Source organism: Rhagoletis zephyria, unplaced genomic scaffold (genome assembly GCF_001687245.7).
Source record: "Rhagoletis zephyria isolate East Lansing unplaced genomic scaffold, Rhagoletis_zephyria_1.1 Rzeph_scaffold_00404, whole genome shotgun sequence".
NCBI classification, from domain to species: domain Eukaryota; kingdom Metazoa; phylum Arthropoda; class Insecta; order Diptera; family Tephritidae; genus Rhagoletis; species Rhagoletis zephyria.
The window spans coordinates 177989-190704 of NW_016157488.1; the positions used below are offsets into that span (position 1 = coordinate 177989).

At 31.9% G+C, this 12716-nt stretch overlaps 1 protein-coding gene across 9 annotated transcripts in view; it reads right to left on the reverse strand.

The window, feature by feature from the left end:
- Window positions 1-12716, reverse strand: part of Ih (hyperpolarization activated cyclic nucleotide gated potassium channel Ih) — an 89754-nt gene that overhangs the window by 69848 nt on the left and 7190 nt on the right. For 3 of the 9 annotated variants that reach the window (XM_017611430.1, XM_017611436.1, XM_017611431.1), the window contains exons 4-6: window positions 6543-6685; window positions 6349-6486; window positions 715-810 (exon numbers count right to left, since the gene is read on the reverse strand). In XM_017611430.1, coding sequence (XP_017466919.1) covers window positions 715-810; window positions 6349-6486; window positions 6543-6685 — 377 coding nt within the window. The remainder of the gene's footprint in view (window positions 1-714; window positions 811-6348; window positions 6487-6542; window positions 6686-12716) is intronic. The other 6 variants (XM_017611437.1, XM_017611432.1, XM_017611438.1 and 3 more) reach the window with 3 other exon arrangements.

Below are 12716 nucleotides of genomic sequence, written 5' to 3' on the forward strand. Positions count from 1 at the left end.
AGTAACTATAAACGTGTTGATTAAGTATAACCAGAGTAGCACCCATTTTATAATAGGTGGCAACAGGAAGCCGAAATTAATTGTAGTTTTGATCCAAGAAGTGCTGTTTATTACTTCATTCTCTCATAATATCGTATAATATCTTATATTTTTGCAGATTTGATACTCTGGTTTTGATGGCCTCACATGCGGTCAACAGAAATATAATCGATGTCAATTATGTTAGAGGTGGTTAAAAAAAAGTCTGGAACTCATAAAATTTTAAAATTTGTAAACCCTCGAAATATTATTTCCATATTTTAAGATTATTACTAAATTGTTTTTGTTTTTTATTTTAAACACCGACTTTGAGAGGGATAAATGTTGTGTTGTAACGCCACGCCGCTCATAATATACATATGTTTAATAAGTACTGTGTGTGTAAGTGCGTTACAAGTAAAGAAGCAATTAGAATTTTTATGCATCAAAACAGGTTTTCGTCAATCTAAAAGGAATGTTTAGAAATATTATTAATTCAAAAGTAAGCAATCATGATAACTAAAAGAACGAAAATAAAAAAATGCCACTATTTAAAACTGAAACAGGGTAAATCATTCCTCGTTAGTGAATCAATAATATTTAACTATAACAGCAATCAATTAATCAATCAATCATAATGAATTATTCAATCAAGGGTTGCATTTAAAAAATGTTGAAAATTGTTGGTTGGGTTACCTTCAGAATGAGGTTGCTTTTAGTCAAGCCATCTTTGTCTTTTCTATGCATTCTCCCTCTTCGATCGGCACTTTTTTTTTGCAGATTCTGCAGAATCTAGAACCATACATACCGATAAGCTAATTTTCTTGGTATATATTTCACCATTATTAAGTTACATAGAGTATTTAAATATTAATCATATTCGTATAAAAGTGTGCAATATTTAGTAGTTGGTATTTGCAAATGTATTGGAATCGCAGTATGTCAAAGTGTATGTAGTTTTATTTTTTATNTGCAAATGTATTGGAATCGCAGTATGTCAAAGTGTATGTAGTTTTATTTTATTTTATTTTTTTTTGTACGAAAAAATACGATGCTACATACATATATTTGATGTGTAAAAATTTTAATTGGAATTGTGATTGAAATTACGAACGAAGCGGTTATCGTTCGGTTTGTGTGTCAATAGTAAATAACTGATGGGCTTTCAATAATTAATATGTACATATGTATATTATCGTTAAGTAGATATATAATATATTTGTACCTACATATGTATGTAATTGCATTGATACTGAAACTTTTGCAATCGAATGTATGTCTGAATAAAAAAAATATATATATATTTTAAGATTCTTTTGGATTAGGAAGAAATTTCCATTTGTTTTCGAATACCCAAGAATATTCTTAGGATCTGCTCAATTCATTATTGAATTGTCTTTTTGCGAGTGAAAAACACAGAGATGTGTTTTTAAAGGCAGCACAAGATCTAGAACCTTTTTTAAATTAGCCTTACAAATGAGTCTCTGTGAAAGAATCCGAAATTTGGAATTTCGGTTGACCATTTATACGAAATATTTTTACTACTTAAGCAGTTTTCAAAAGAGTACCGAAATTAATTTAAAGTTCTATATGTAGAATAAGGAAAGATACACATATTTGTAATTTTTAGTATTCATATTTTCTATTTTATGTGAATGTGTTTCTTTTAAAGCATATATATTGGTGTTATATGATTAAGCAGGAAATCGGCACTGCCACGCCTCATTTGGTAAATAAAAAATATTGAACCATACCTTTTTAAAATTGCCATAGGAATCATATACTATATAAATATCTGACGATGTAAATATTTTAAGCAACCTATTTTAAAATAATATATATGTATGTATATGTTTGATAAAAAATATGAAACATTTAAAATAGTTTGATAGGTAGACTAAAACATTGATAATTGATATTTCTTGACACTAACAATTATTAAAAAATTACTTATTCTAAATCTATTAAGATATTTCGGCAGTCATCATTCGAGCTTTTTTATTTAAATAATATATTGAGGATTTAGGAAAATAAAGCAGTTCAGCGTTTTAAAAGGGGGGAGAAAATATAAGTGGAATTCTTTTTAGAGGTAGCGCCAAAGATGCGTACAGCTTAGTGTAATTGTTTTTTTACATATGCATGCAGACATTAGCTTATATATATCGAGACATGTCGAGGTATTAGAGATATATTGGGGTATTTCAAATTTTATGCCGCAAATCATCTACCTCTCTCTAGAATCGCCTAGCGCCTATAACTAATATATCATGAAGGTTTCACATCCTCTAATTGAATTTTTAACTGAAGCAGTTAAATTAAATATGCATACATATAAAGATACTGAATAAAGAAACAGCACTGAAATAGCAGTAAAACAATGGACCCTACTCTACGTTATGCCTTTTAAGTCACTTTGATTATTTATAAACAAATTATTTAGGAGGCACTAAGAATCCCAAGTACCGTTTTCTGAAAATAAATGCTTACTAATAAGTGCCTGAACTATCCTAAAAGGTTCATATTTTTCTTAAAACTGCATTTATAGTATCGACATGGTTTTTTGTGTTACTATAAATATTTGCAAGTGAAAATGTGACATTTTTAAATTGATAGCTGCCAATCAATGATAATACAAATAAGCTTGAACGAAAACTATGATAAAATGTGAAGAAAATAATTAATGAAATGTATTCATTAATTCTCATATGGGAGCTTAATAAGTAGAATTTAAAGTGGAATCATATTAAAAACAAAAATATGGATATGAGTCTACACACGTAATAAATTCAAAAGGCCCTAAATGACAAATTTGATATTTCAAGTCAGTGATGAGCAGACCATTGCTCCAAGAGCGCATGTGGCACATACTGTGTGCAATAGGAGCAGGTTACATACTACTAACTTGTTATGCTGACCTAGACAATGTCAAATGTGAAAAATTAAATATTTGTTGAAAACCACATCTTCGCATCACCGGGCAATTTAATTTGGTTGCGGTATGTGAATATTAGTAAAGAGATTTAAAAAAAATGAATTTTAAATAAATTTTATTATTTTTTTAAAAGCAGTTAGTTCATGATTCAAACGGGATAGTTGTGTAGGCGGTCCTATGTTATGCAGCGATGGACCAGATGTGGTCTTGTCCAATGACATCGTGTAGTTAATGTAAAAATTCGTTCCTCATATTGCCACCATTTTGGTTAGTAGTGTTGGTAACAAGGAAGCGTGGTCCTGTACTAATATTTAATCTAGTTCTACGTTTTACATAATGCTTTCAACGCACACTGTCTCACTCAATGAATCGTTTGAACTTGTTACGACGTGTGGGGGTGGACAAAAAAATAGAGATGCGATATTTTAACTAGTTTTAGCTTTTTTATTTTGTTTATAAAATCAACTAGTAAGTCCTAGCTCCTTCAAGCTAGCATTTTATTAGATAAACTAAAATTTAACCGGCTGGTAAACTGCATACCAACATTTTTTCTAAAAATTCCCGATAACGTCGGTAACGATGCTTAACTGGAGATTAGTGTTAACCAGAGATGGTGAAAACGGCCCTATTTAATAATGATGCGCCTAAAAGATGCAGACCTTTTCATTATTAAGTTACATACCTAATGACAGTACGAATGGGAATTGCTTTAAACTTCCATTTTAAAGTTACCTGATGACCAGGGAACGGATTTTTAGGACCTAAAAACCTATAAAAAGGCAAAATAAAATAACGAAATAGGCAGGAAAAGGCACTAGGTATTGCAAAAAAGGCAAAACAAAATAGCGAAAAAGGCAGGAAAAGGTACTAGGTATTGCAAAAAAAAGCAAAATAAGGCACTAAAAAAAGAAAGAAAATACGAAGAACAATCAAAAAAATACATTTATTTTAGAAATGTTTATATTACAAGTAAAAAGAGAAAAACTATGAACTAGTTTCATTATATGAAAAATTTTACTTTGAATTTTGACTATTTTATCCTTTCGAGTTTCTAACTCATAAAACTTTAATCTGAATAGTTGTAGTAATATTGAACCACAAGATGCATTTTGAAGTTTTCTGGCAGCATTTTCATTCGATTTTCGCGAAGAAATCCTTGAATGTACTAAATGTGCGCTATACGTAAGTTGATACAAGGGGAGCCCAATTTAAATATGGAACGTTTGAAACGTTCATATTATCAGGAATAAGGGCGTTTTCGTCGCCCTTTACAATTTTATCCTCACGCCTTATTGTCTCCAAGCCTACGTTAGCTGAGAAAACGGCTTTGAATTTTTCCAACACCAATTTGGCAAGAGGTCCCTGCGATTCTATAAGCCACGTGGGCTTGTGTATATTTTTTAATCTTAAAAAAAAAAAATTGTAAATGCTATAATCACTTTTTTAAAGGTAGAAAAGGCAAAAAAGGCAAATATCTTAAAAAAGGCAAATATCTTAAAAAAGGCAACATCAAATGTGTATATGGGTATTTCCTGGGTTACGGACGCGACATTCGTACGACTTTAGAGTTAAATAAATCATACGAAAACTGAAGTCCTTGTAAAAAAAAATGTGCTGTTGTGTGCTTTTATACCGTCCTTTGGTTGACAAAAAACTTGGTGCGCTTGGCACACTGAAGTCGAGAAAATCGATGAAAAGTAGGGCATAACGCACGCGACAAAAACAGAAGTGATTTCAGAGTACATGTTAAAACTAAGCAAAACTCAGCGAATCGTGTAAGGTTTTCCTTTATTAAACATTCTTTAAATAAAGTCTAATTATGGACCGTTACAACCAATTCATTTTTAATCAGAAGCAATTTGTTGTTGATTTAATTTTGAATTAAAATCTGGTAACGGACGCGACAGATTTTCCCCCCATACAATATTTTTATAGTAACACATTCTAAATTTAATTTTTTATTTAATTTTTTCAGTTCTTCTCTCCACAGCTTCCCGTTTTCAAAACCTCTTTTCGCCATCTGAATGCGAAATATAAAGTTATAAAGCCGTTTAAATTCATTTACTTGCATTTTCGGTTTACCTTTTTTGGGAAATGCCCATATATGGAATCAGGGAAAGCTAAATCGTGGACATTCTTAATCGAATATACTATATCTCTTTAGCAGAAAAAAAGGCAATTTCCATAAAATCCGTTCCCTGCTGATGACAGTACGAATGAAAATTCCAACGATTGATTTCGTGTTATTCTATTCGTTATATACATAATAATTTTAAAATCAATTGAATTTAAGACTTAAAATATGAAAAAAAATTATAGTTTAAAAAACTAAAAACTCACTTTTATTCAAATGTGAATTAAAAAGTAGAAAATAATTAATATAAATGTAAATTTCCTTTGAGAAGAATATAATTCCTTAACTTGCTTTAATTAAACTTCTAAGACCAACGTAAAATAGTATTACAGTAATTGACAAAAAAATTAATTTTAACGTAAAACAAAGCGAGGGGTGCTTCTTAGATTTCATAGTCCTGCTATTGACAATATTCAATATTACTTAACTGAAAATGAAAAGTTCAAATTAATTGATGTCGAGCACCCCACGTTTTGTTTTCCTATTTACTATTTTAGGTTGGTTTTAAAAGTTTAATTAAATCAAGTTATGGAACTTCCAGTTCCTCTCAAAGGAAATCTTTATGTCTATAAATTATTTTCTACTTTTTAGTTCTTATTTGAATAAAAGCGAGTTTTTAGTTTTTAAACTATAATTTTATTTAAGATTTTGCTGTCAACTTAACTAAAAAATTACGTAGGGCTTATAAGTTGATTACGAAGACTTCAAATGTAAAGTATACGCTTGTAGTATTATAAAATTGTTCACTACTCAAAGCATTATGAGACGACATCTGGAATTATAACCACCTTTTTGTTAGCGTTTGGAAAAAAACGCATCGAAGTTAAATTAATAAAAGAGACATTTCCTGCTAAAATATAAAGATTTTGATACCACCAAGAAATGGAGTAGCAGTTATTAAAGGACAAGGTCTATGCTAATGGGAATTATGCTTTTAAATTTTTTGTCGTATGTATGTAACTAAATAAAAGTATTTAGTGCCCTCATATCAGATATGAGGCGTGGCACTATGAATGAAACATTTTGATACACTTTTTTTTTGCAGAATATCAACTGAAGTATGGCAGTTCCTTAACTTCACATAAAATATGTGTGATTTACCTTTGGAAATCTAATATGAACTCTAAAATAATTACATATTCAATATGAACTAGTAACTATATGGGATTAAAACGTTATCGAATCTAACAATTTACAGCTTCAAATACAAAAACATACACATATATAGATATATGCTATTTATAGATTAGAATTGCATACTTACGTATACTTCCTCCCATTGTGAGACATAGCGTACAAGCCTCGAAAGCCGCAATAATCTAACCAGAGAAAGTAACTTGGCCAGGCGTAGAATACGAAGAGCACGCCCCGCATGAAGTATTTGAAAGGAATCGGAAAAATCCTGTAAAATTAAATATGTCGTTAAAATTTCCTTTCCAGAAAAGAGAAAATATTTTCCTTTACTTGATTGAAAATCAAAAAAATGTAGTCAAGAGGGATCGAAGAAATTAAATCCAGGAAAAACCATGTTTTTAAATAATGCTTAGCGATAAGCTTAGGATCCAGTATAACCTGTTCTGCGTTATCTTGCTGCATTATACCTGCGAAATATTTGCATATATTAATTGAATTCGGTATACCTATGAATATTTACTGGTGGGTTTTCTACATATGTAAATATTTATGTACTTATACATATGTATACATAAGTATATTTGGTAATTTATAATTTCATGTATGTAGGTACGAGTATATGTATGTTGACGTGGTGTTCGAAGCGTAAACAAAAATTTAAATAATTTTTAAAATTTGTAGTTCAAAGGCATGATCATGATACAATAATTTTTAGAAGGTTGTTTCACTTCAAATTTTTTGACATAAACCGTGTCTGTGACAACCACGCAATGTGGCCACTGCTACGATATAGAACTTGGGGATTATCGCTTGTTATTTTAGATATTTTTTAACAGAACATGTAAAGATTTATATGTTTCATAACTGATCACTTAATTTTTAATATAAATATACGTATTTTATACATACATTTTTGCCACTGCTAATCACATGAATAAAAATCATAAAAATGAAAATATAACAGCAATATTTCTTGTTTATAATGGATTAGAGCCATCGCACACCACGGACTTTATCGGCCGCCAATTTAGATGTGCTCGCTAGTCTTTCCATTGCATCGCAACTTATTGGTCAGAGCGATTAAGCTGGTGTAATGTGCGCACCTCCACACATGNGAAGTAAAATGTGTATTATTTATTCTATGCAAATTTGCAATATATTTGGTGTTTTAATGGAAATACTAAACAATACATAAATATGTGCATTTTTGATTTAAGTTATTCATCATTTCCTGGAACCGACCGTTCAGCTATTCAAAAAGGAAAGCTGCAGATCAACAGAACTTTTTATGCTTATTTCAACCATGACAAAATTATTTGGCGCAAGTAAAAAAATCAAGATGTTCTAGAAGGTTAAAGTTCAGTTTTTAAATTTTTTTAAATATTAATATCTTACGAACTGTAAGTATAACCGATAAAAAAACTAATGACGCCACCATAAAGATAACTAATTTGTCTTTCAGCTGGTGTACATAATTTATAGCTTCTTGTTTTTTAAACCAAAACCACTAAAAGGTCTATTCTGCACGTTACCAAAGATTTTGTAACCGGAAAATTGTATTACCAAAAAATGTTACCAGTTCTTGTCACCGCGATTCTAAATACTTTGGTAATGCAGTTAAAATATTCAGCAATTCAGTTATGAAGAATTGTGCAAATCCTGGCATAGAATATTTCACGGGGCAATAATTTGATACCAGCTTATGAGATGGTAACAAAATTTACCGGTTACAAGAGTATACAGAATGCGAAAAGGATTTAAAAATTTACAGGAACTTAATTTACCGGTTACAAAATTTTTATTACCAGCGCAGAATAGACCTGTAACATATATATATATATATATGCAATACACATTCCAGGCACCTTATCCACGCATGCAATGTCGATAACCCATATTCGTAAAGATTGGCCCTTAAATTCAAGGCTTTAATTTCGTGCAATTTATTCATAATGGTTGGCGTTGCTCCACAAATACCACATCTTTGAGTAGAGGAATCGCTATGAATTGAGAAAACCTTGCCATCAATCATTGTTAAATAAAACACATGTTTAACAATAAATGTTTTATCTTCAATGTTAGAAGCTTTTGACACTATTGCATTAATTTGATTTTGTATGTAATTAGTTTCATCTTGAATCAAAGATTTTGTTTCCTTTTCAAAAATCAGTTTAATCGGCCTGCAAAAACGTGTTGATGACGGACGTGGGTTTTCCCATATGATATGGTTATCGTACTTTAGCTGCAAAGGTACCAAGCAAATTGCAAACAAATATTCATCTGTTTTACGGGAATCATTTGAACTAAAGTTTTGCTTATAGGTTGAGTGGCCACTGCTACCATCACATCCCCATTTATAAATCAAAGTCAATTCCGTATAATTGAATTCCTCTATGCCCTCTTTTTGTAACTTTAAAATTCTACATGCCGTGTGATCAACTAAGTCCTGCAGAGGCACCTCTGCTATTACATCGGATACCTTTATTCCATTATTTGGGTAGCACTTTTCTTTAGCTTCCAAAATTCTATGATATGATCCGCGTTACGGATCTTAGCACCAGTACGCATCGCATTATAACTTGCTTTTGTATATTTTACATCGATAAACAGACGTAATGCGTCTTCATCTGTAAATGGTACTGGTTCCTTAGATTGTGCATTAACAATTTTTTTTAATTTTAGTTGCCCTCGTTGGAGATTCATTTATGTTCTTTAGAATCGCGGCAGCATCCCTCTTGCCAGATTTATAAGGACTAACGCCAGCAGCGAAAACTAGTTTCTCAGGTGAACATCCACTAACTAAAGCCGATACTTCCAAATGCTTCCCTTTTTCAGATTTACCTGAAAAATCTGATCGAAGTCTACCAAAATTTGACGTTGACGGTTGGATCCCTAAATCCTCTGGAATTTTAATCACGTTTTTAGAAGGAAGGCCAAATACTCCATTTAACCAAATTTTATTGGAGTCTTCAAAATATTTCTTAGATCTTTTTGCTTTTATCCATCTTTCGTTAATTGAATACGTTAATCTCCGTACAGCTAACTTAACTTTATTGCAATAATCTTCTGTTTAAGTTTTCTGTAACCCACTCTTAGGAAAAAAATAGCTAATGACAGCTTGTACCCTTTCTTTGCTTTCCATTTCGGCGATCCACACATTATATAGTTCTCTCTGTGTTATGGGTATGTTGTCTATATATGTATATAAAAAGTTTACCGGTAAATAATTGCAGACAATTTTTTTTTCATCTAAAGTGGACATTACCCAGATCAACAGGGCACAATTCATTTCACGGGAATCCACGGGAATCCTATTTAAAAGTTACTCTAAAAACCATAAAATGCTAAATTTTTACTACACAAAACACATATTTCCTCTTATCTATTATTTTGCACACAACATTTAAATTCGACATTTATTTATAATATAGCTTAAACATACCTGACATAATGCAGTTTAAAACAAGTAAGAAAGTCTAAGTTCGGGCGGAGCCGAACATTAAATACCCGGCGCAAGTATTAAATATATGTTTTTTCACCCTTCCGAAACCTTCCGCTAGATGGTAAGCCGAGGTGTATCAATTTTGAGTAAATTAGCGTCCTTCAATTTCGAAATATTGAAGTTTCAAGCATTTCTTAAATTTACCGTTATATGAGAATCGGCCGTTATTTTAGTCCGATTTCAATAATTTTCAACGTTTTGCTTACACGTGGCAAGTACAATAACTATCCCGAGTTTGGTAGAACGGTTACCGATATACTTATATTTGATCATAAGTGGGCGGTGCCACGCCCATTTTCCAAAATTTTACCATAAACGTATTTCTTGGTAAAGAATTGTTGCAAGCATCAATTTTGAATAAATTAGCTTCAATATTTAATGATTTATCGAAGATTTTGTATTTCTCTAAATTACCGTTATATGGGATGTGGGCGTGGTTATTGTCCGATTTTAAAAAGTTTCGGCGGTTTTTTATGCTGTACCAAGGCCAACAACTGTGCCAAGTTTGGAAGAAATTGGTGCAGCGGTTACCAAGATATACACATGTAACCATAAGTGGGCGTGGCTACGCCCATTTTCCAAAAATTTATAATATTCTTATTTTTCGTCTAAAAATTATTGTAAATATCAATTTTGAGTGAATAATCTTCAGTAGTTACTAAAATATCGCAGTTTTCGTATTTCTGAAAATTACCGTTATATGGGAAGTAGGCGTGGTTATTGAGCGATTTTAAAAATTTTCGGCCATTTGGTATGTTATGCGAAGGCCAACAACTGTGCCAAGTTTGGAAGAAATTGGTGCAGCGGTTACCAAGATATACACATGTAACCATAAGTGGGCGTGGCTACGCCCATTTTCCAAAAATTTATAATATTCTTATTTTTCGTCTAAAAATTATTGTAAATATCAATTTTGAGTGAATAATCTTCAGTAGTTACTAAAATATCGCAGTTTTCGTATTTCTGAAAATTACCGTTATATGGGAAGTAGGCGTGGTTATTGAGCGATTTTAAAAATTTTCGGCCATTTGGTATGTTATGCGAAGGCCAACAACTGTGCCAAGTTTGGAAGAAATTGGTGCAGCGGTTACCAAGATATACACATGTAACCATAAGTGGGCGTGGCTACGCCCATTTTCCAAAAATTTATAATATTCTTATTTTTCGTCTAAAAATTATTGTAAATATCAATTTTGAGTGAATTATCTTCAGTAGTTACTAAAATATCGCAGTTTTCGTATTTCTGGAAATTACCGTTATATGGGAAGTGGGCGTGGTTAAAGTCCGATTTCGCCCATTTTCAATACCAACCTACCTTGGATTAAGGGAAACCTACATACCAAATTTCGTTGAGATATCTCAATTTTTGCTCGAGTTATCGTGTACACGGACAGACGGACAGACGGACAGACGGACGGACAGACAGACATGGCTTAATCGATTTCTTTTTTCATTCTGATCATTTATGTATACATTTGTCTATATCTATCTCGATTCGTTTTGCCTGTTACAAACAACCGTTATGTGAACAAAGTTATAATACCCTTGTGCACAAGTGCGCTCGGGTATAAAAAAATAAGGACAAAATTTGCTCTTCTTTGATGTTACGATCAGTTCAAATGTGATGTTGTCAATCGACTGAGCTGCTATAACAACAGTGACAATGCTATTGTTCATTTTCAAAACATCATAACAAAGCAAATACGCAAAAAATAAAAAAAAATTGATATACAGTTATGCACAGTGGATAGTTATCTAACAATTACCAAACAAATTATGTGAACTTTGAAACATAAACAAATTGACTTTTTTCCAGCTAGATTGGCGTCTTGGACCACTGTGCGGGGGGCCAATTCTCGTTCTTTGAAATGGTGAAGTGAAAATAGACGATTCAAACTTTGTGAAATTTTACTTTTTCACTTTATCTTTTCGTTTTACCATTTTAAGCCATTCTCGACCATTAAAGGCAACAAATCTATATATATATAAATGAAATGTTTTTCGTATGACCGCGATGCCTGACCAAACGGCTGAACCGATTTCAATTCTGTAAAAAGTACTTTCTTGGGCCTTCTATGTGGAAGGTTTTTCTATGAAGAACAAAATTCAAAACTTTTTGTTGTTGTTGCCAAAAAATTAATNAATCTATATATATATAAATGAAATGTTTTTCGTATGACCGCGATGCCTGACCAAACGGCTGAACCGATTTCAATTCTGTAAAAAGTACTTTCTTGGGCCTTCTATGTGGAAGGTTTTTCTATGAAGAACAAAATTCAAAACTTTTTGTTGTTGTTGCCAAAAAATTAATAAAGCTGAGATGTCACAATTTCACAATTCCATAGAGTTTTCTGTATATTGTATGTCACTAAACTACTAAACGGCTGGACCGATTTGGTTCATATATCAGTACCTTGAAAAGAAATACTTCCACAAAAAATTTGCTCGCTAGGTGGCGCTGGGATCAGAATATTCCTAAAAATTACATTTATTTGCTGATTTGGCTCATATTTAGAAAACAATTTAGCCAATTTAAAAGAAATATTTGGAATTGAAACTTACACGATAGGTGGCCCTGTGGCCGAGACATCCCCAAAAATTATTTTACGCTAAGAGAAGGATATATCTACTATATATTTGTGGAAGTATGTATGTATGTATATATGTATGTATGTATATATGTATGTATGTATATATGTATGTATGTGCCACGTTGCAGCATTGCCATGACTCCTAGGCCTATAACAGGGTGAAAAAATTGGGATCCTACTAGGGGGCGCGGCACCTCCCATAGGCGTGAAATTTTTAAACAGCCATAACTTCGGAACCATAAGTCACATGACCTTGAAATTTTTTATACAGACATATAAATGGTAGGTGCTTATAAGAGGGTATATATAAATGAGTTTGTAGAAGGTGGCGTGGCACATCCCATAGGCGTGGAATTTTTTATCAGCTATAACTTCGGAACCTTAAGTCACACGAACTTGAAATTT